Source organism: Mustelus asterias, unplaced genomic scaffold (assembly GCF_964213995.1).
Source record: "Mustelus asterias unplaced genomic scaffold, sMusAst1.hap1.1 HAP1_SCAFFOLD_85, whole genome shotgun sequence".
NCBI lineage: Eukaryota > Metazoa > Chordata > Chondrichthyes > Carcharhiniformes > Triakidae > Mustelus > Mustelus asterias.
Genome location: NW_027590139.1, coordinates 1,001,038 through 1,025,984, shown reverse-complemented (window position 1 = coordinate 1,025,984; position 24,947 = coordinate 1,001,038). Strand labels below are relative to the sequence as shown.

The following is a 24,947-nucleotide window of genomic DNA, read 5'->3' as shown; positions in this document are numbered from 1 at the left end:
TAACATATTGGAGATATAAAAAAAAATTGACACTCAGCTTAACATACAGCTGATTTATTTAACTTTTAACCAGAAGATTAAAAACATACAACTGGCCTGGAGTTTATCATCAGCAGTAGAAACAGACTCCAAAGAATGGGATTCAGTCCTGGCTGTGATTAAAAGTAAAATACAATCAATATAGTTATTTCTGAAATCACTGGATCTCAGCGGATGGGACGAATGAGTGACACCCTTCCCACATTTAGAGGGAGTGAACATTCTCTCCTCAGTGTCAATGCACTGGTGTACAGTGAGATGAGGTTACCTAAACTCAGACCAAAATGACAACACTTGAATTGTCTCTAGTCTGTAGTTAAATACAGTATTGGTCATCTCAAATTATCCCATAGCATTCGCCTTAATTTGGAAATTTGTAATCTATTATCTGCTTATGTGAAATGCACCCCAGTCTCTTGGTTTCACCTCATGGTTTGCACCTCTGCTCTGGATGTGTTCTCTATCTAGCTTGTGGCATGTCTGCCTTGTAAGTATTTCATCGGACGAAATATAGAGAGATTCACACTGTTAACCCACGCTGCAGCGACACTGATAGTTTTTTTAAGGGGCAGTGTAAATGAAACTATCTTCTGCCACACACTGTCCTGCATCGGCCTCTGATGAAACAGAGCCTTTGCTTTTTAGAATTACCTGAAACTCGGTCAGTGACAGACCAGTTTATGAGTGAAATCACCGAGGTTCTCCTCATTCTTCACTCGCTCTGTCTCTGGATTTTATTATAAAAAGGCAGAGATGAAGGTGTCTTTAAACGGATTGGCCACTGGGTGGCGCAGTGACTCTTTCACTGAACAGCCTTGAGTTCAAACACATCCCGCACAGAACTGGGCCAACAGACATGTCTGGGAAAGAGGGGAAACCGTATAATATGGAATATGGGGCGGAGTTGATGGGCTTTGGAAAACGGAATTAAGCCAAGCCAGAGATGGTTAAATTTTCATTCAATATTTATTTTAAAAATTCAGAGAATATTTTACAGCGACATTATTTTTTAAAGTTAGAAAAGTGAATTTAACGATCGAGCTTCACATTGAGAACACAACACATGCACAGGGAATCCGTCAATATTTGTACATCTGTCACATACACCAGAAAGAGAAAACAGGACCTTAATAGAAGGAGGAATTAACAAATATGGAAATGGAATGAGAAAAGTTTCTTATTTATACATGATATTTAAACGATGGGGAAACTGTTAACCACAATTACATTATAACAAAAAATGCCTCGTACTTTTCACTCTGAAAACTGAAATACCATCTACGATTGTCTCAGTTACAGATTCAGAATGATAAACTGAGAGAATTTTACTGATAGAGTCACCGAGAGCAGATATTGTATTTGTGTCATACAGAGATCATAATAATCAGCTGAGGGAAATCTGCAGCATCCAAAATTCAACCCATCACTTGATCTGTAAAAGAAAGATACAATAATGATCAGATGTTGATGATGCGGGACATTAAAGTTAGAGTTTTTAATCAGTGGAACATTGAGAGATTTTTCAAATCCATTCTGTCAGTTTGATATGTGAGTGCATTCAATCATCTCACCTTCACCAGAGTGACCGCAGTGCTGTAGAAAATGCTCAGGAAGAACAGGACAATGAATGTGGAAGCCGTTGTCCAGATGTTACTGTTATCATCCTCATTGTCTTCAATCCAGATGCGGTCGGTGGAGTCTAGGGGACGGAGACCAGGATATGAAATTAGATTACTTTATTTATCCAGCTAATCTTATTGTTATTTTTCTTTTCCCCGTTCTCCTTTTTAAACTGTTCATTTATTCTTGAACCTAATTTTCAATGTATACCTATTCTTAAGCTCAGGGCACTCAGTAACCGATCTCCGTAACTATTTTCACACCTGATCTTTATTGACATTCCTTGGACAGTCCATGTCAAAAAGCACTGAAGATGTTTTCTCGAAAATCAGTTGATTTTTTAACAATTCGGAACTATCCCTTATTGAAGAATATTATCACTGATATCGAGGAACGTTCACTGATCAATGATTGTTTTCACAGATGGTTACTGATCTGTAAACTGTGAATGTTGTTGTTTAAGAGTTGGGATGTAATTTCCGATCTGTGCTTCTTTATGGTGGAAATATTTAGTAGATCGTGAGCTTAATTCAGTTTCTCAGCGTGTTTATATGTTCATTGTACATTGGGATAATAAATCTGTGGATATCTCCATTAAAAAGTCACGTTTAAATTGTACTTTCATCATTTGCCTACCGTTTGTATTGAAGATTTTGCATTTGTGTGCGTATGCATGAGCATCTCGTGCTCTGCATTAATCTTTGGCTCTGAGTTAATATGTGTTTATGAGTGTTAATGTGCGCGTACATTTGCCAGTGATTGTTGATTTGTGTAGTTGTGTGTCTGCATCTGTGCGCATATTTTATTCTTTTGTCATTGTGTATATATGACTCTATTATTGTGTGAAGTCTATGAATATATATTAATGCCATTCTTAATGCGTGTTTATGCCTATTGCTATGTGTTAATTTCTGTCACTCTAATAATGTTTGTTTCCCTTTCTGTGGAGTTGCCGGCGTTGGACTGGGGTCAGCACAGTAAGTAGTCTCACAACACCAGGTTAAAGTCCAACAGGTTTATTTGGTTGCACGAGCTTTCGGAGCGTTGCCCCATCATCAGGTGACTACTTACTGTTTCCCTTTCTGTGTGCGTCTGTTTCTCCATGTGTCTGTGTGCACGCCTGTTAACATGTCAGTGTATGTATACACGTGTTGACATTCTTTATAACGGTGTGTTGATGTATATTTGTGTTTCGATGTGTAGTAATGTGTGCTATGGTGTTCTGTTCTATGAGCATGTTAATGTTTGCGTCTACATGTTTGTCTATTCTTCTATATGCAGTCTGGTGATTTGTTTATATATATTTCCATATATGTTTGTGAATGTGTATAACATTGTGTGTCTTTATATCTATATTCCTATCAGCGTGAACGTGTGCTAATATATGTATTTATTTGAGTCTAAGTATGTGCTTGTGTATTTATGTGGGTCTGCATGCGTGTGTATCTGTCTGTATTGTGTCTATGCATGTATGTGTTTGTGTTTGGGTCTGTACCTACTCACGTATGTGTATGTGTATGTACTTGTCTGTTTCATGTGTACATGCGTGCGTTTGGACATATTTGATTATGTGTGTGTATGTTGTTGTTTTAGTGTCTGTTTGTACAAGAGCGCGTGTCTATGTGTTCGTATGTGAGTTTAGAAGGATGAGGGGTGATCTTATAGAGACATATAAGATAATGAAGGGGCTGGATAGGGTAGAGGTGGAGAGATTCTTTCCACTTAGAAGGGAAACCAGAACTAGAGGGCACAGCCTCAAAATAAGGGGGGGCCGGTTCAGAACAGAGTTGAGGGGGAACTTCTTCTCTCAGAGGGTAGTGAATCTCTGGAATTCTCTGCCCATTGAAGTGGTGGAGGCTTCCTCGTTGAATATGTTTAAATCACGGGTAGATAGTTTTCTGATCGATAAAGGAATTAGGGGATATGGGGAGCAGGCGGGTAAGTGGAACTGATTCGCTTCAGATCAGCCATCATCTTGTTGAATGGCGGGGCAGGCTCCTATTTCTTATGTTCTTATGTTCTTATGTGTGTGTGTGTGTGTGCGTGTGTATGTGTGTGTGAGAGAGAGAGAAAGAGAGAGAGAGAATGGGTGTGTCCCTATGTATATTTGTGTACGGATGTGTTTGTGTCTGGGTGTAATTTTGTGTGGGTGTATTTGTGTAAGTGTGTATTTTTGGTTGTGCATGTTTTGCCCATGAGTGCATTTGTGTGTGCATTCTTGTTTCTCTGCATGTGTGTTCGTCTGTGCAAGTATTGAGTGTACCTATGGTGTGTGAAAGTGTATCTGTTGTGTATTTGTGTGTTTCTGTGTCTGTATTTGAATGTGCCTGTCCCTATTTCTGTATATGTATGTGTGTGGGGGTATATGCATGCGTTTGTGTGTGTATATTTACATGTGTCTTTCTGTATTTGTGTGCATATGTGTGAGTATGTGTATTTGTGTGTGTAGTTGTGCATTTGTGTCGATGTGTGTCTGTGTGTATGTGTGTGAGTGTGAGTGTGTGTGTGTGCGCTTATGTGTGTATTTATAATTGTGACAGTTTTGTGGAGTATTGCCAGTGTGTGTATTTTTTAGCTGTTGCTCCAAGTTTCACCGCAATCATTAACTGAAAATGATCCAAACAATACGAATAATGGAGCATATTTTCAATGTTTTGCTGTATGAATGTAGTTTATGTGAGTGGCACGGAGATATCAGGAGAACGAATGAAATCATTCATTGATGCATCTCAGAAACATCAGGGACAGAACAGTAAAAACCGGGGAAGATTCAACCATTTGTTTCAATTTGCATTATGGGAAATCAATGCCAGGACATGACTAACAGGAACAAGAGTGCAGAAACATTTTAAAATTATGTTGCATAAGTATATATGCATCACATTGATTAGGATAATGATACTTCAAACTCTGCAGCAAATAAGCCAGAAGCTAATTTGTACTGTTGGCAACTGGGTTCTTCTAGTAGAGAGCTGGTCCCTTCCAAACACGTTACTTGCAAAGAGGGAGGAGAGTGAGCTCATAATTTCCCTCTCTCTACCCGGTGAAGCAATGTGCCTGATGGTTCTAACCACTGACGAGGTGGAGGTGAGTGGATTAAATAATGACATTCCTCCTCTTTTCATTGAGGAAGTGGTGGTACATGGGTTAGCTACTGCTCTCCCCTCTCTTTGTTGGGTGAGTAGGAATCCGGTATGTTCACAATTTCACTCTCCCCTCTCTCTGATGGGGGGGATTGTTGCTCCATGTTTGAGTGTGACCCTCACTTCAGTTCCCAGTGGGTGTGGTGCAGCAGCTTAAAGCTGACATCAATGGTAAAGGCATGGACAATGAGAGAAGCAGGAACACCGAGATCTAAATTGTGTTTGTTTGTCAGAAATGTTGAAATTGTCAGATTTCTCCTCAGTGGGAGGAAAGTCGGTGAAGATATTTTGCAGAATACTGTAATGAATGTGCTCTACTCTGTCTCTAACACAGGGTGTATCTGAGCTGGGTGCACTGGTTCAACAAGGCTTGAGCCCGAGACGTGGAAATACCTGACTCAAACCAAAGATACATAGTGGAAGTAAAATTGAAAACCAATCAATTAAGCAATTGGGTATTTCATTTATCGTTGGAGGAAAAAGATTTTATTCTTTTTATTGAAGTTTTTAATGTAACCGAGTGATTCTCATTGACATGAATTAACGGTGTCCATCAGTGCAAGGGAAATGTTCACAAAACTGGGTTTACCGCTGGATTTGTCAACTGTTCTGTTGATGATCTTCAAGGGGATGGCTTCATGTCCCACCACACAGGAGTAAGAAGCACCGCTGGACCATTCCTCTGCTGCAATGGATAACAGACTGTACATGAAGAAGGAGCTATTCCCGCTCTCCGCGACCACCTCGGTGTTCCTGTAGTTCCCAGGATTCACCGGCTTGTCGTTGACGGTCCACTTGACGAAGATCTCTCGCGGGGAGAAACGTCTCACTAAGCAGCTGAGGGAGACGAATCTCTGAGCGGAGACTTCTTCTGCCGAGGGCAGGAGGACAGAGACGAACGGTTCCCGCGGATTTGGATCTGCAGAAAATGTACAATAAATGTCAATAAACTGGAGAATTCCGGAGAGAATGTAACCACTGGCTCGATATCAGAAAAATGTGCTTCGTTTCGATTTTAAATGTTTCCATTTTTGACTTCCAGTTTGGAGCAGAGGTGAACACAATTATTTTCTCAAATAACTCAGGGGGCTGGACTGGGAAGTTTCAGAAATTTTACAGCACAGAATCAGGCTTTTCGGCCCAACTGATCGGCTTTTTGTTTGGTTTTCTGGTTTTTATGCTCCACATCAGGCTCCTCCCTCGTTATTCGATCTAAACCCAATAACATCGCCTTCAGTTCACTTTTCATTCATCAACACATCAAATTTCCCCGTAAAAATATCTACAACCCCCAGTTTTTAGTTAGTAGAGTTTCCACTCAGGGGAGACCATTAATGCACTGAATACTGAATATTGACCAGTCCACTTACACTGGAAATAGACACAGTGACGCATTTATTCCTTCAATCTCTCAGCTCACCTGTTTCCTTGTGGATGGATTTTCTTAAAGGAGTCGGCAGATCCTGATGGCTCACCACGCAGTCAAACACAGCCGCACTCAGCCAGGCTTGTGTCGAGATGTTTAAGTTGCTGACCACGCTGTCAGGATCCGCTCCAGGCTTTTCGGCAATCTCTGATTTCAAATACTTCCTGTCTCGGATCCAGGACACATTAACTCCATAAGGAGCATTAGAAATGATGCAGGTTAAGGTTATTGTTGCCTCCAGTAAGACCTGTTCAATTGGTGGTGGCTGTATCGTCACTGTGGTATCAGGGCACTGGGGAGGATCTGTGAATGAAAAATGAAAATCAACCCTAGTTCCCTCTTCAGAAGCAGGACAGCAGTCTTCAGCCTGAAGGAGACGAAGTTGCCTTCGATATATCAACCTCTAACTATCACCTTTCAACCTCTATGGAGGATGGAAAACCAGCCTGCTCTGTGAAATTATTCTCTTTTTGTTCAAGTATTTTAGCAGCGGTTTCATTCTCATGAATCAACATTGCAGTATTCCCCAACAAATATACCATTCCTGAACTCAGGATCCAAGTACTGGCAGTTAGTTTATAAGTCGGGTGGATGCACTTCCCAATATTTTACCCCTATGCTGTGACCTGTGAAACAGTCCGACACCGACTGTCTCTCCAAATCTTACCAGCTGTCTCAGGAAAAAGCTGACATCAAGACCACCTCGCTTACTATATTACTTCAAAATGGAAGGGAACACTATTTCAAGGGGAGGCAGTGGCATGGTGGTGTTGCCAATGGTCTTGTAACCAAGGGCACGACTCTGGGGACACAGATTCGAATCTCACCACTGCAGATGGTGAAATTTGAATTTAGTAAAAATCTATCATTAAAAGTCAAATGATCATCATGAAGCCATTGTTGTAAAAACCCACCTGGTTCACGAATGCCCTTTAGAAAAGTAAATCTGCTGTCTTTATCTGGCCTGGCATGCATGTGACTCCAGATCCACAGCAATGTGGTTGACACTTAAGTGCCCTCAGGGATGGGAAATAAATGCACATCTCATGAAGGAATAACAAAAATTGCTGTTGTGATGAAATTCTGAATGGGGCACTGTCCCAATGCAGCAAACCACATGACAGCAAATTAGAAGTTGTTCTATCTTTGTACTAACTGTAATAGATCCCTAATTTCGATTAACATCGGAATGGTATATTTTATCCTCGGTTTGAGTCTCTTACCCAGAGATCCGCTGATGTTCTGACTCTGAGTGAATCCTTGATGAGTGACCTGGCAGGTATAGACCACTTTGCTGAACCATTCCTGAGCGGAGACTGTCAGCCGACTGCTGGCCGAGAAGTTCCCGTTCACTTCACAGGCGGGAGAGGTGACAATTCCTGAATCCATGAGTTGTCCATTCTTCAGCCACTTCACCGTCATTGACTTTGGCTGGAAATCGATGATTGAACAGACGATGGTTGCAAATTTTCTGCTTGTGATTTCTTCACTGGAACTCACGGTGAGGATAACGCTTGGGCGGATAACGGTTGGGGGGATGTCGCCTTTAACAAACACATGTTTTGACGTTACTTGAAGATTCAATTGACAGCAATTAAAATTAGTTCTTTTATTTTAGCACCATAGCTGCCGATTTGAGAATTATATTCATGGTTTGGTTGAATTGGCAGGGAAATGGCGAATGGATTTCAACCGTCAAAAGTGCCACACAATGCATTTGGGGAGGGAAAACAACGCAAGGCAATAAACTGGAATGTTAAGAGGGATTGAGGAAATGCAAGACTTTAGAGTGCATGTCCACAGGTCCTTGTAGATGGTAGGGCAGCTGGAAAAGTTGATCAAGAAAGCATATCGGATTAGTTCCTCTGTTATGTGAGGGATTGAATACAAAAACAGTGGTGTAATGATGGAGATGTATAAAACGCTAGTTAGGCCACGTTTGGAGTTTGCTGTACAGTTCTGGTCACCACGTTGCAGGAATGATGTAATGACTCTGAAGAGAGATGAGGCTGACAAGAATGTTGCCAGGGACTGAAAATTGCAGCCATGAGGCGTGATTGGACAGGCAGGAGTTTTTCTCCTTAGAAAAAGAGGAGGCTGAGGCGTGACGTAATTGTGGTTCACAAAATTATAAGGGATGTAGGCAGAAATAATTCATTCCCCAAGTGGATGGCTCAATTACCAGGGAGCATGGTCATTTAAAAGGTCATTACGTCTGCATCTCAGGTGCTTTAACCTGCACGGCTACGGCGCAAGGGCTGGAAAATGGGCTCAAAATGTTAGGCTAGTTTATTTCTTCTCCCTTTTGGCCAGCACAGACAGGATGGGCTAAATGGCCTCATTCTGCTCAGTAACAGTCCTGTTGTTCTTTGGTTCTGAACAACTTTTCAGTCAGGAGACACTTACTTGGAGTTTGCATAATTCAATTTTTTTCAGAATGTTACAGATCAGTTATAACTAAGGCCTTATACAGTTCAATCGGCGCGTTCCTGTCTTGCCCAAGTTCCACAACACTTACATTGCATTCCAATGCTCTTGACTGAGTCGCTGTGTCGAACCTCACAGTCGATTTTGCTGCACTCTCCCACTGACTGGGTGATGGTTAACTGGCTGCTCAGGGTATAGGTTCCCTTCGTGTTTCTCACTGATGGATAAGTCTTAAATCCAGTGGCGATCAGCTGCCCATTTTTCTTCCAGGTCAGTTTGGAGACATCTGGAGAGTAGTCCATCGCCAAACAGCCGTAGGTGATGGAGCCAGCGGAGTTGTGTTGCTGACAGGAAGAGACGAGGCTGTAGAGAGTGGGCGGAGACGGTGTCGCTGGGAAAGAACAGTCGATTCAACAAGTTAGACTCTTACTTGCGTTTATTAATTAGTCAAACATATTTATACAAGTAAGTTTCTATATTAGGTATAGCTCTTGGGGCTAAAGGGATCAATGGATATGGGTAGTAGACGGGGTCAGGATATTGATGAGCTGTGATCAAAGTGAATGGTAGAGCAGGGTCAAAGGGGCGAATGGCCTACTCCTGCTTCTATTTTCTATGTTTCTACATCACGATTTGTCTAGAATTATGAACTTAACGTAATATTTCCCGGTTAAGACCTACATACACCTTTCAGCTTCTGTTACTCCTATCATTTGAGAATCGCCATCTTTGTAGAAACTCACATCACTGTCTCGACCTCTATCAGATTGGAAAGACAAAAACATTTTGATGTCATTGTAATGACATACCATTCATTAGATTAACAGAGAAGTGTAAAGAGTTTCTCCATTACTTCAGGCACGAGCTATTTCTCAAACAACAGCACTTTGTGATGAAGAAGTTGTCTCTTCATTCATGTCAGCCACTCACCTGATGAAAGAGCTCCAAAAGCTCACGATTCCAAATAAGCCTGTTGGAGTTCAACCTGGTGTTGTCAGACTCCTTACTGTGCCCACCCCAACCTAACGTCGGCATCTCCACATTGTAGTTTTGGATATTGCCTGTGTACAAACTAACTGATGCCCCTTCCTCTCTCCAACTCACTGCCTCTCACTCCACAAAACGAAGACTAGTGACTTTGCTTCAAAACTACCTTCGGAATGAATACTTACTGAATGACCAGGAAACTCTCAATGTGATTACAAATTCAAATAATTGCAACATTGACTAATTGAAGGGTCATACATTAATAGCAAGAGTTGGCCATTCGGGCCCTGAAGTCTCCTCCATTATTCACTGAGATTACAGATGATCTGGTTGTGGTGCTCGCTCTATTTTGCACATCCTCACTCCGCCCGTCGATCACCCACTCTCTGCCCATTTTCCCCGACTCTCTGCCCTTTCCCCTGGCTCTCTGCTATTCCCTGTGGCTCTTTTCCCCTTTCACCCGGCTCTCCGCACTTCCACCTGGCTCTCTACACTTCCCTCCAGCTTTGCGCCCTCTCCCCCGGCTATCTGCCCTTTCCCTCAGCTCCCTACCCTTTCCCCCGGATCTCTGCCCGGTGTCCCTGCTCCCTATCCACTTTCCCCTTTCTCCTGGCTCTCTGTCCTTTCCCCCGGCTCTCTGCCCTTTCCCCTTGACTCTCTGCCCTTACCCCTGGGCTCTCTTGCCCTTTTCCTAGGCTCCCTGTCGTTTCCCCGGCGTCCCTGCCCTTATTCCTGGCTCTCTCCCCGTTCTCTGGTCTCTCTGCCCTTTCCCCCATCTCTCTGCCCTTTCCACCGTCTCTCTGCCATTTCCCCTGGTTCTTTGCCTTTCACCTGGCTCCCCGCCCTTTCTCCTGGCTCTCTACCCTTTCTCCTGGCTCTCTGCCCTTTCCCCCGGCTCCCTGCCCTTTCTCCTGGCTCTCTGCCCTTTCTCCTGGCTCTCTGCCCTTTCCCCCGGCTCTCTGCCCTGTTGCCCGGCTGTGTGCCCTTTCCCCAGGTTCTCTGCCCTCCCCCCCACCCCCTGCTCTCTGCCCTTTACCACGCCTCCTGTTCTCCCCGGCTCTTTGCCATTGTCCCTGGCCCTGAGCCCCCAGGGATTCCCTCCAGCTCTCTGCATTCGCAGGGCAGCTCCCACATTTGAACACCAAACTGCCGCTTGAGATCTTTCTTCTCTCTCGTTGCAGACCTCCACACATAGGTTTAGCAAGTGTGAGTAAGAGAATGTGTGTGCGTGAGGGTGAGTGATTGAAGGAGTGAGAGTGGATGAGTGATGGTGTGTGTGACGGAAGGTGGATAAGTGAGGGTGAGTGAATGAAATTCTTTGAGTGAGGATGAGTAATTGAGGGTGAGTGAGTAAGTGTGAGTGAGGGTGAGAGGGCGTGAGTACATGAGGGTGTGTGAGGGGGGGGGTGAGTGAAGGTGGGTGAGTGAGTGTCGGTGAGCGAGAATGAATGAATGAGGGTGAGTGAGTGAGGATGCGTGAAGGTTAGCGAAGGTGGGTGAGTGAGAGCGAGTGAATGAGGGTGAGGGAGTGAATATGACTTAGTAAGTGAGGGTGAGAGAGTGAGTGAGTCAGGGTGTATTGTTAGGGGTGGTGTGTGAGAGTGCGTGAGGGAGAATGAATGCGGATGGGTGGGTGAGTGAGGATGAGTGAGTGAAGGTGTTTGAGTGAGGATGAGTGATTGAGCATCTGTGAGTTAGGGTGGGTGAAGTTGAGTGATGGTGAGTATGTGAGGGTGTGTGAGTGAATGTAGGTGCGTGAGTCTGAGTGAGTTTGAATGGGTCAGGTGGCGTAAGTGAAAGAGAGAGGATGATTGAGCTTGAGTGTGTGGGGGTGAGTCTGGGTGAGTGAGGGTCGGTAAGTGGGGAGAGTGAGTGAGGGTGAGTGAGAGTGAGTGAGACTGGATGAGTGAGGGTGGGTAAGTGCGGTGAGTGAGTGAGACCGAGCGAGTGAGGGTGGGTAAGTAGGGTGAGTGAATGAGGGTGAGTATGAGTGTTGGTGAGTGACTGAGGCTCTGAGTGAGTGACTGAGGGTTGGTGAGTGAGGTTGCGTGTGTGATGGTGTGTGAGTGTGGGTGGCTGAGTGACAGTGCGTGAATGAGGGTGAGTAAATGAGGGTGTCTGAGGGTGAGTGAGTGCGAGTGAGTGAATGCGGGTGTGTGAGTGAGGGTGTGAGAGTGAGTGAATGAGGGTGAATGAATGTGAGTGAGTAAGTGAGGGTGTGAGGATGAGTGACTCAGGATGTGTGATTGAGGTTGAATGAGTGAGGTTGAGTGAGGGTGTGTGAGTGAGTGTGGGTGAGTGAGTGAGGATGGGTGAGAGTGAGTGAGCGAATGTTTGTGAGTGAGTGAGGGTGTGAGGGTGAGTGACTCAGGGTGAATGAGGATCAGTGAGTTTCTGAGGGTGAGTGTGTGAGGGTGAGTATGTGAGGCTCAGTGTGTGAGGTTGAGTGTGTGAAGGTAAGTGTGTGAGGGTGAGTGTGTGAGGGTGAGTGTGTGAGGGTGAGTGTGTGAAGGTGAGTGTGTGAGGGTGAGTGTGTGAGGGTGAGTGTGTGAAGGTGAGTGTGTGAGGGTGAGTGTGTGAGGGTGAGTGTGTGAGGGTGAGTGTGTGAGGCTGGATGAGTGAGCAAGGGAGAGTGAGTGGGGATGAGTGAGCGGGGATGAGTGAGAGGGGATGAGTGAGTGAGAGTGTTTCAGCGAAGGATGGTGGGTAAGTGAGGGTGAGTGAGTGAAGTTCTTTGAGTGAGGATGAGAGATTGAGGGTGAGTGAGGAAGTGTGGGCGGGGGTGAGAGAGTCAGTGGGCCACCTCCACCTCTTCCTCTCCATCGATCTTTTCCCGATTGTCTCCATTGATCAGCTTTCTGTAACAGGGCTGTGTAAAGTCAGGCAGCAGTGTAGATCACCGGGCAGCTGGTTAATGTCGGTGTCTTTCTTTAAGAATCACGTATCAGTTAATAAATAGACAGACTGAGGGAGCTGGAAGGGAAGCTTACAGCGAAACCAGAATGGCTCGCACAGGAATCAAACAGCAAGTTTACACCAGTATTGGGGAGCCAGGCGGCCTTGGTCTCAGCCAAGTCCCTTCTTACTTATTGTGTCTTTCTGTCCGGTGTAACACATGGAAATCTCTACTTCTGACCTCATGTTGGATGGAATGTCTTTGATGAAGCAGTAGAAGATTGTTGGTCCCAGGACAATCCCCTGCCGAACTTTTGCAGTGAAATCTGAACTTAGATGTTTGACCTCCAACAACCAACACCATCTTGCTTTGTGCTAAGTATGACTCCGAACAGAGAAGAATTTCCCGCCGATTCTTATTGACTTGAGTTTTACTCGGGCTCCTCGATCCCATCCTCATTCAAATGCTACCGGGGGGTTGGGGGGCGGGGGGTGGCACGGTGATTAGCACTGCTGCCTTACAGTTCGATTCCCGACTTGGCTCATTGTCTGTGTGGAGTTTGCAAGTTCACCCCGTGTCTGTTTGGGTTTCCTTCGGGTGCTCCTGTTTCCTCCCACATTCCAAAGATGTGCGGGTTCGGTGGATTGGCCGTGCTAAATTGCCCCTTAGTGTCAGAGGGACTAGTTAGGGTAAATACATGTGGTTATGTGGATAGGGCTTTGGTGGGATTGCTGTTGGTGCAGACTCGATGGGCTGAATGCCCCCTTCTGCACTGTAGGATCCTATGCTTCTATTTATGATGTCAAGGACAATCACTCTGACTATGTGAGATGGAAAGTGTGTGAGGGTGTTTGGATGTGTGTGAGAGAGAGAGAGGGTGGATGTATGTGTGAGGGTGCCTGTGTGTGATAGACTGTGTTTGCACGTGTGTGATACAGTGGGCTGTGTGTGCAAGAGGGGAGAGTGTGCGTGAGAGAAAGGGTGTGTGAGATAACGTGTGTGAGAGAGAGAATGTGTGATTGGAAAGTTATTCTTGGTGTGTGAGAGTGTGTCTCTTCTTGAAAGTGTGTGTGTGGGCAGTCTGTGTGAGAGAGTACTTCGGTGTGTGATTGAGTGTGTGTTTATGTGAAAAGGAGTGTGTCTATATGAGATACACGGTATCTATGAAAGATAGTGTGTGTGCTTGAGGGAGGGTGTGTGTGTGTGTGTGTGTGGGAGAGAGTGTTGTGTTCATGTGAAAGACAGTGTGTGTGAGAGGGAGTGCCTATTGGAAAGCAAATTAATATGTTCATGAGTGTGTGAAAGTGTGCATGGGATTGTGTGTGAGTGAGAAAGATATGCGCAATGTGTGTGGGTGATAGAAGCAATGTGTTTGAGTGTGTGTGTGTGTGTGCGTGTGTCTGTGTGTCTGTGTGTGTGTGTGTGTGTGTGTGTGTGCGTATGTGAGACAGAGAGAGAGATTTTTTGTGCGAGAGAGACGTTGTGTATGGTTTATGTGTGTTAGAGTGTCAGACACATGAGTGTTTTGCACGTGTTTGAGAAAGTGGTCTGTGTGTACAAGAGGAGAGAGTGCGCGTGAGAGAAAGGATATGTGAGATAGAGAATGCGTGTGTGCGAGAGACAGTGTGTGTTTCAAGAGTTATTTTTTATGTGTGTGAGAGTATTTTTCTGTTCTTCAAAGTATATGTGTGTGCGTGTGTGTGTGTGCGTGCGTGGAGGGGCGGGGAGAGTGTGTGTGAGTGAGAAAAACTGTGAAAATTAGACAGAGTGGATGCGTGAGTGTGTGTGAGTGAAATAACGGTTGCGAGAACATGTGTCTGTGATAAGTGGCGTGTTTAAGAGAGATACATTGTGTATACATGTGTGTTCATGTGTGAGAGACGGAGAGACTGTGTGCGTGTGAGAGAGAGAGGGTGTTTGTGAGAGACAGTGTTTGAGAGCGAGATTGTGCGTGTGTGAGACAATGTGTAAGGGAGTGAGCGGGTGAAAGAGAGAGAAAAATGCGCCTGTGTGAGAGAATGCGTGTGCAAGTGTCCGTATGAGAGAGAGAGCGAGCATGCAAATGAGTGTGAGATGGAGTGAGAGCACGGAAGAGGGAATGTGAGAGGGATAGTGCATGTGTGTGTGTGTGAGGGAAAATGTGTGCGCGAGACTGTGCTTATGTGAGAGACTGTGTCTGTGCGGAAGAGTGTGTGTTAGAGTGCGTGCGTGAGTCTTTGCTTGTGAGAGAGTGTTTGTGAGAGAGCCAGTGTGTGAGAGCAAGAATGTACAGGTGTGAGATAGTGTGTGCAAGAGATATAGAAATATATGCGTGTGCTTGAGAGAGAGAGAGAGATGCGTGTGTGCAAGAGGAATTGTGAGAGCGTGTGTGAATAAATGTGAGACAGCTTGAGCGTGTGTGACAGAGTGTGGGAGAGAGAATGCATGTGAGAGTGCGTATGCGAGAGTGTGAGACTGTGCTTATGTGAGAGTGTGTGGCTGTGCGTAAGAGAGAATGTGTGTCGGGGGTGTGCGTGTGAGTGCTTTTGTGTATGGTGGTATGAGAGACTGATTGAGAGAGCGAGAGTATGTATGTATTTGTATTTGAGAGAGTTTATGTGAGAGAGAGAATGTGTATGGGCGTGTGAGAGAGATCGGATGAGAGAGAAAGTAAGTGTGAATATGTATGTGGGCATGTGTGAGAGACTATGAGAATGTGTATGTGTGTATTTATGTGTGTGAGAGTGTGTGATGTGTGCAAGTCTCTATCTGGCTGATTCAGACTGGAAAAACACCCTCACTTCACATACACACTCACCCACTCACACAGTAAATGGGAGTGACAAGTGAGCACAATACGGACCTCAGGCCAAGGGTTGGAAAAACATTTAAATCTTTCACAAGTCAGTCACAATTGAATAATTTCCTCTTTCCTCAATGAGCGAAACTTGTAAAAACTGAAGAAATTTGACACAATCCAGGACAAAGCCACCCACAAGATTACCCGCCCCCTCAGTCACCCTATTCACTCTCTCTATCACTAACAAGCAGTGACAGCAGTGTGTATTTTATACAAGATGCACTGCAGCAACTCACCAAGACTCCAGAGAAAACACTGTCCAAACCCGCTGCCTTTACATCCTAACAAGCCAAGGGCAGCAGCCACATATGAACACTATCACCTGCAAGCTCCCCTACAAGACACACACCATCTTGACTTGAAACAATATCTCAGTTCCTTCACAGTCGCTGGGTCAAAATCCTGGAACATCCTGCCTAACAGCACGGCGGATGCCTGCAGCATATGCACTGCAGTTATTCAAGGATACTTAATATCAATTCTTTCCCAAGGAACAATTATGTAGGGACATATTTAAAATTCTTGCTTTGCAAGCGACTCTAAATTGCCTTTAGAAATTAAGAATAAGATGCAAACGAATTTGACCCTGCAACTGTTCTACTAAACAGGTCAGGGACTGCTATAGTATAGAATACAATACAGTAAACCTCCCTTTGCATTTGCTCATCCAAAGTTCCCAAAGCCGGTATATCACTGGTTAAAAATCAACCAAATCTCTTTCTACAGCCTGACGTTTCTGCTCTCTCTAACTGTCACAATGTGCTTCAGGGATCTCATTTCTGAGACGCCGAGTCAAACATCAAGTCAACCTGTCACGTTTCTCACAGGTACAAGTTTATTGAAGAAATAAATCAATTTTCACTCCCTGAAATACAGGGGAAGGAACCAAAAGGTTTATAACCAGTCAGGCAGATTCTTGGTGCCAACATAGGGCAATTGTTATGGGGGATTTTAACTTGACTAATATTGACTGGAATTGTTATAGCTCTAGCTCGTTAGAGGGGTCAGTTTTTGTTCAAAGCGTGCAGGAAGGTTTTTTGACTCAGTATGTAGACAGGCCAACTAGAGGTGAGGCTATATTGGATCTGGTGCTGGGAAATGAGCCAGACCAGGTGCTAGACTTGGAAGTTGGTGTGCATTTTGGTGATAGTGACCACAATTCGGTTACGTTCACCTTAGTGATGGAAAGGGATAGGCATGAACCTCGGGCCAGTGGTTTTAGCTGGGGGAAGGGTAATTATGAGGCTATTAGGAGAGAATTAGGAAACATAGGTTGGACTAGGAGATTACAGGGACTGGGAACGTCCGACATGTGGAGTTTTTTCAAGGAGCAGCTACTGCGAGTCTGTGATAGGTATGTCCCTGTCAGGCAAGGAGGAATTGGTAGGGCTAGGGAACCGTGGTGCACCAAAAAAGTTTCTTTGTTGGTTAAAAAGAAAAAGGAGGCTTATGTTCGGATGAGACGTGAGCACTCGGGTAGTGCACTAGAAAGCTTTAGATTGGCTAAGAGGGAGTTGAAGAGCGAGCTTAGAAGGGCTAAAAGGGGACATGAGAAGACTTTGGCGGATAGGGTTAAAGAGAATCCTAAGGCGTTCTATAGGTATGTCAAGAACAGAAGGTTGGTTAGGGCAAGTTTAGGGCCAGTTATAGATGGCAGAGGGAAGTTATGTGTGGAACCGGAGGAGATTGGTGAAGCATTGAACCAATATTTCTCTTCGGTGTTCACGCAAGGGGACATGAATATAGCTGAGGAGGACACTGGGTTGCAAGGGAGTAGAATAGACAGTATTACAGTTGATAAGGAGGATGTGCAGGATATTCTGGAGGGTCTGAAAATAGATAAATCCCCTGGTCCGGATGGGATTTATCCAAGGATTCTCTGGGAGGCAAGAGAAGTGATTGCAGAGCCTCTGGCTCTGATCTTCAGGTCGTCGTTGGCCTCTGGTATAGTACCAGAAGATTGGAGGTTAGCGAATGTTGTCCCATTGTTTAAGAAGGGGAACAGAGACTTCCCCGGGAATTATAGACCGGTGAGTCTCACTTCTGTTGTCGGCAAGATGTTGGAAAAAATTATAAGGGATAGGATTTATAGTTATTTGGAGAGTAATGAATTGATAGGTGATAGTCAGCATGGTTTTGTGGCAGGTAGGTCGTGCCTTACTAACCTTATTGAGTTTTTTGAGAAAGTGACCAAGGAGGTGGATGGGGGCAAGGCAGTGGACGTGGTATATATGGATTTTAGTAAGGCGTTTGATAAGGTTCACCATGGTAGGCTTCTGCAGAAAATGCAGATGTATGGGATTGGGGGTGATCTAGGAAATTGGATCAGGAATTGGCTAGCGGATAGGAAACAGAGGGTGGTGGTTGATAGTAAATATTCATCATGGAGTGCGGTTACAAGTGGTGTACCTCAGGGATCTGTTTTGGGGCCACTGCTGTTTGTAATATTTATTAATGATCTGGATGAGGGTATAGTTGGGTGGATTAGCAAATTTGCTGATGACACCAAAGTCGGTGGTGTGGTAGACAGTGAGGAAGGGTGTCGTAGTTTGCAGGAAGACTTAGACAGGTTGCAAAGTTGGGCCGAGAGGTGGCGGATGGAGTTTAATGCGGAGAAGTGTGAGGTAATTCACTTTGGTAGGAATAACAGATGTGTTGAGTATAGGGCTAACGGGAGGACTTTGAATAGTGTGGAGGAGCAGAGGGATCTAGGTGTATGTGTGCATAGATCCCTGAAAGTTGGGAATCAAGTAGATAAGGTTGTTAAGAAGGCATATGGTGTCTTGGCGTTTATTGGTAGGGGGATTGAATTTAGGAGTCGTAGCGTTATGTTGCAACTGTACACAACTCTGGTGCGGCCGCACTTGGAGTACTGTGTGCAGTTCTGGTCCCCACATTACAGGAAGGATGTGGAGGCTTTGGAGAGGGTGCAGAGCAGGTTTACCAGGATGTTGCCTGGTATGGAGGGGAGATCCTATGAGGAGAGGCTGAGGGATTTGGGATTGTTTTCGCTGGAAAGGCGGCGGCTAAGAGGGGATCTTATTGAAACATATAAGATGATTAGAGGTTTAGATAGGGTGGATAGTGATAGCCTTTTTCCTCTGATGGAGAAATCCAGCACGAGGGGGCATGGCTTTAAATTGAGGGGGGGTAGTTATAGAACCGATGTCAGGGGTAGGTTCTTTACCCAGAGGGTGGTGAGGGATTGGAATGCCCTGCCAGCATCAGTAGTAAATGCGCCTAGTTTGGGGGCGTTTAAGAGATCCGTAGATAGGTTCATGGACGAAAAGAAATTGGTTTAGGTTGGAGGGTCACAGTTTTTTTTTAACTGGTCGGTGCAACATCGTGGGCCGAAGGGCCTGTTCTGCGCTGTAATGTTCTATGTTCTATGTTCTAACACAGTGACCACGCGCACAGAAACAGAACAGACATAAACGGTGCAACAATCGAGTGCCCAGCAGATAGATCTGTTCAATCTGTCAATTTCATTCAAATTGTTGGATTCTAATTGATCAATGGTCAACTTACAACAACAGAAAATCAATAACCTATTTTAAATTAAACTGATATTCATTTCAGAACTCCTTTCGACTTTTAATTATTTCTCTGTCTCACTTCTCGAAAACTATGTAAAAATGTAATTTTGCTGAAAATGAGCAATCAAAAATAACAGGTTCAGGACAGTTCAATGTCCCTAACAGAGATGCAGTGACACAGTCAGAATTAAACAAATCGGGAAACATTTACATTGAAAATCATTATCTGATTCGAGTTAATTTCTTAATTAAATAGAGTGAACAAAATAAGCAAGGCAAAACACTTTATCGAGCTGAGCATAGCTGTGTAAAGAAATGTTTTGTTTCTGAATTCATTTTCGATACAATTAAATATTCTCTAAAACTAATTGTATTTTGCACGCCTGTACAGTATTCAGGTTCTTTTGTTTTAAATTAATCAGCATCAATATTATATTTTAAGTTATTGTTAATTGTCAGTTAATTCTCCTGTCAGCTGATTTGCGCTCTAATAAAATGAGTTTTCAATCATTCAAAACGTGCTTCTGCCTTTAACATTGTTAAATAATTAGGTTACAATTAAGTCTTAGACAATGTTAAACAATAATTTCAAATTACTGAATGAAAACATTCAGACATCTGTCATTCATTTACTTAAATCTAATCACATTGTAATATTTTACTTTTCACGTTTACTACCAATGTCTTATTGTAACAGAGAAACGTGTTAAAAATGCGTACTTCTGAATTTGTATAGACTGTAACGGACTGGCAGTTTGAAATCAATAATACTGCTTCCTCGATTTAGTAATTTAGACCATCCATATAACTTAATTAGTGAACATATTGTTTAATTAAAGAAGATCTGAATTAAACAGTGCAAACACAAAGAGGACAATTGATTCAAATCTCCTCTAACACTAAAACATGGTGCAGAATATAAGTCCAGACTTTTTCTTCATTATAATATTTAATAAGAATTAAACATCAGGTTCAGATAGAATCAATTCTTCTATTCTGTCATTTATTCGTCCCATAATTCTAGCCTGAGTTCAGCAGTAATGGGAGACATTATGCTATTATTAAGTGCAGAGCTAATATTATCTTTATAATATTTATGATATTATAATATTTTTATATAAATTAATCTTTTTGAATTTCAAGTATTTACTTGTCAATTTCTAGCCAGTTTCTGTTGACACTTTACTACAATTTAAACACAATTATGTGAACAATTACTTGAGTGTCAGCGAATTCCACCTGTCAGAAAACTCTGTTCACGCTGTCAAATGTATTCAAACTGTTTGAATCTAATTGATCAAAGGTCAAATTACAACAACAACAAAAATGAAAATTTTTAAATTAACCTGACGTTCCTTTCAAAACTCCCTTCGTCTTTTAACTATCTCTCCCTGTCTGTCTCAAATCCCGAAAACTGGGCAAAAATGTATTTTTTCCGAAAAAGAGCACCTCAAATATAACAGATTCAGGGTAGTGTAATGTCCCTAAGAGAGATACAGTGACACAGTATGTAATTCATGATGTATATTAATATGTAAGCATCAGTTAACATGAATAAAATGCCCTAACATCTATTTATTTTAATTTTCCGAAACCTGTTTGCTTTATCCCGACAAGAATTTTCATTTAGCCAGAAAACGTGTAACTGCTCAGTATTAATGAGTTGAAACAATACAAAAACAATTGAGAAACACCAAACCATTTCACAATTTTTTAGATGAGATTAGTAATTAATTATCTCGGTATCCAATGACAAATTAGTTGGAAGAAATAATCTGGTTGCGACTTCACTGAAAAAAAATGTAAAAATCGGATACCAAAATTGCCAAAAAGAAACGTCTTATTGTGCAAAACACGTATTCCAGTGAATGCGAACTAATCTGGGATATAACGATTAATGCAAAGTATCTTGTTGAATTGAGCGCTGCGGTGGAAACAGCATGTTATCATTGAAGTCATTTCTGGAATTATCAATAAATATTTCCAGTCTGGAAAATTTTCTGGTCATGTTAGTGAAAAGCACAACAGAACTATTAAAGGGGATTAATGCTAAATTATATTAATATAAAATAATCTTAGGTGAATATGGAGTTATATTACCGATTAATAATTGTTTGGTTTATATTAACTTTGCAATTAAACTTGTTAATGAGAAGTTTGTGTTTGCAGCAACGACTTAGTTTCCGAATGAGCATTGTAAGTCATGATTTTTCGATAAAAGTCGAAAGGTTACTTTAATTTGTCAGCATTAGTTAACATTTATAAAAATGCTGTGATATCTTTATTTTAGTTTCTTTCCAAAACCTGCTCGTTTTCTCCCTCCAAGGATTTTCAAACTCAAAGATTGTTTGCATTCAACCAGAAAACGTCTAACCACTCAGTGCCACCGAGCTAAAACAATGCAGAAATAATGCCGAAACACCAAACCATTTCACAAATTTTAAACATTCATAGTGGCCGAACCAGAGTCTCCTCAACAGAAACACACGAAAACACATCCATGAGGGAATGAATCCATTTCACGGAGAAGCAGCTCAATTATCCATTCAACAGAACATTGCAAGAAAATCTCAATGTCGAATCTAGCAAACGAGCTCTTAACCAACTATTAAACTGAACAGAAATCTAGTACAATAGCAATAGCATTGCGAGGTGGTGGAATGTGTCCAACAAATTAGTATTGAAACTTTATCACATTTAATTCATATTGGGTCATGTATCAAACATATTTAAACATTTGGATGGTAAAAGCTCCAGCCATCAAACGTCTCCGAGATTTAGCATTGCAGGTACCCCAAATTGCGAATGCAGTGACAAACTATGTTCTGAACGAGTGGCATAAACCGTACTTTAGTTTAACCTGCAATTATCACTTAAGATTTTAAAAATACAAACAGAATAAAGCCTGCCTGATTTCTGCCTGTAGTCATGCGTCAAGCAGTTGCAAACCCGCAGACTGTTCGTATTCAATCACAAAGCGTGTAACAGCTCAGTCTCACCGAGGGTTTAAGCAATGCAGAAACAATGCAGAAACACCCAACTATTTCACAAACTTTACTTATTTAAAGTCATCCAGATACATAATCTCCTCACCAGAAAAAACGCATCACTGAGAAGCTGAACCCCGCTTCCTGCAGAAGCAGCTCAATTCTACAAACACTTTCAACAGATTCAAATGTAACATTGACAGAAATTTTTAATATAAATTCCAGCCAATCCGCCCATCACCAAAGTAATTAATGTTTAAAATAAGCAGAAATATTGCATAGCATCACCAGCATTGTGAGTGAGTGGAACATGTTCACTGGATTAATATAGACATTTTAGAACTTTTTTAAAATATTGGCTTAGATTTCAAACACTTGTGCAGTAGATGGTACAACCCGCAGCCACTAGATGTCACCGAGATTAAACATGACCGAAACGCTGAATTGTTTAACAGACGTCAGGCTTTTAAAGTAACCCAGCCACACAGTAGCCTCAAAAGATAATCACAAAATCACAATAATTAGGGATTGAATCGCTCAGCAGCACCTATTGTCAAGAAACAGCAGAATTCTAGAACCCCTTTGCAGCAGAATCACAGGAAGCATTGTAAAAATTCACAATCCACCAAACCCACATTTAAGTAAACAAATTGATTATTAGTATAGACAAAAATATAAAACAAAGACACATGTAAACCAATTATTCAATAAGTGCATCGCTCTTACCTGCAGTCACCGTCACCATGGTTCCTTGTCCCCAGTAGTCGAAGTAGTCACAGTGTCACATTCCCTGGGCTGTGTCGTACAATAACCGTCCCTGCACAAAATAGATACAAAACCACCATTATTTTAAATATTCACAAACCAGAGGAAAAGCAAAGTCAATTAATGTTCATTAAATTATAATTGTATTTCTGGATACCATTCTCCATTCATAAATGACCCTAATGTTTTATATTTCACAGAGGAACACATGAACATGTTATTGATAAACACCAACCGATAATTGAGTAATTATCACAGATTTTCCATATTCATTCTTATCATGTGGTCAGTGCTGGACATAATAATACTGTATTGCGATTAAAGTTGGAATTTAAAAGTGACACTGATCCAGCCTCAATCAATTAGTGCTGAGGGGTTTTTTGCATTGACAGTAAATGTTGTGCCACCCAGGTATCACAGTGAGACACAGCATGACAAATACAGCGGCAGATTATTAACCGTAAAATGCAGATAGGTCATTTCACTGCGATTTCAAAAGTCTGTTTCCATGTCGTTTAAGAGTGAGTCAGTGAGATATTTCAATTTTTACTGGTCATGATATTGATAAAGGGGATTAGAAACTTTTACACTCTCCGTGCACATTCAGCATGTAAATCAATAACAATAAAGTTGAAGTATTTTATATCTTTTAAAAAACAATGCTGCTTCTACCTATTATTTTGTCTATTCCTCATTTTGTTTAGCATTCGGCAGTGGCACTGATCACATATTTAAGCAAAGTCTTTTTTCTGAGGTTTTTGTATGAGGATGTCGCTGTGTTCAGCACTGTGACCCACTGCTGTATCACTGTGACACGCACCCACACAAAAACTGCACTCATTCTGTTCTGTACTGCCGCTCAATATTCACTTCAAATGGACCATTAGTTCTGCTCTCATTTAAAATGCAGGCAACTGTTTATATAACACAATCTATCAGAAATATTAAAACGAGTAATATGTCCAGTGATGTACTTGCTGAAACTACAAAAAATATAAAGTCAGTGAAAAGCTCACCCCGTTAAAGTGGTGAGTTTGTTAAATTTTACCGTTAAATGCTTTCTTTGTTACTTCTTTTCAACACGATTATGGTTCGGTTCTGACCACTGTCGTTAATGTTACATTTAAAACAGATATTTACCTTCAGGTTATGATGGAAGTTGCTGAATTCCCTCTCGAGCTGTTCTTGTTCGGGTGTAGCCCTGGTTCCTCTCGCTGTGGTGTCTTGCACAGTAATAGATGGCCGTGTCTTCAATCTTCAGGCTCTTCATGTCCAAAACGAAGGTGCTCTTTGAATTGTCTTTGGACGCAGTAAATCGATTCTTAATTCCTGGGGCGTAGCTGTTGCTGGATGAACTATAGTAGCTAACCAGCCACTCCAGGCCCTGCCCGGGAACCTGCCGGATCCAACCCATCCAGGTGCTGCCAAGAGTGAAACCGCTGGTTTTACAGGTCAGTTTGAGGGAGCCTCCTGGACGCCCGGTCTCTGCCTCATTCTGAGTCAACACAACCTCCGACTGGACACCTGTAAAAGTAGATCAAAAAACCCGAGGATTAATCCTGGTGTAATGATTTTTTACTCTGGAATATTACAGAGATAGACTAAGACTGAGACAGTAACAGTGAGAGACTTGGACAATGAAAAAATACTACTCACCGGAGAAGAAAGTCAGCAACAAACTGAGAGAAATCGCCGACCTCATCCTTCTGGTGATTTGGGGGAAATGGTTGTGTCAGGAACTCAGTGAACAAACCAGCTCCCGGACTGTTGGATTCCGGTCCCAGTGAGCGGTATTTAAATACCCGGCAGAAGGGGGCGGCTTTCCAGGCGCCGCCTGTTGATTCCCTGCTGGAGGCGGCGACTGGACTCACGTCCCTTCCACACCCCCAATAGAATGGACTCCGAGATTTATAATAGACTAATATTAAAATGGACATTTTATCTGTGTCTGGATATTTGTTTGGCTGAATATGTCCATTGTATTGTCTCCATTATTTCTGATGGTGATATTGCAGTTCATCATTTCTTTATTTAAATAACTAATTCCATTGTAAGTATGGTGCTATTATTACCACGCCCCAAGAAGAACACAAATCTAAAAATGATGAAATTACATTTTTGGAATATAAAGAGACCGTCAGTCTGTGTTGCAACAATTCTGGGGGTCTCTGTCACATTACAATAATAAAGCATACTTTATCAGAAGAATTGTTATCGATTTCTAATTAAATGTGGGGGATGAACAAAATGATTCTATTTACAGTGTGGATGGCTATCACTGG

At 42.6% G+C, this 24,947-nt stretch overlaps 1 gene segment (V, D, J or C); it reads right to left on the bottom strand.

Moving 5' to 3' along the window:
• Nucleotides 1-5,260: 5,260 nt before the first annotated feature.
• LOC144483944 (Ig heavy chain C region-like) lies at nt 5,261-24,434 on the bottom strand. The segment is given in 7 exon segments: nt 5,261-5,721; nt 6,223-6,531; nt 7,452-7,772; nt 8,747-9,046; nt 22,627-22,673; nt 23,880-24,189; nt 24,322-24,434. Coding segments are annotated over 7 exon segments (1,725 nt in total).
• Nucleotides 24,435-24,947: the final 513 nt, after the last annotated feature.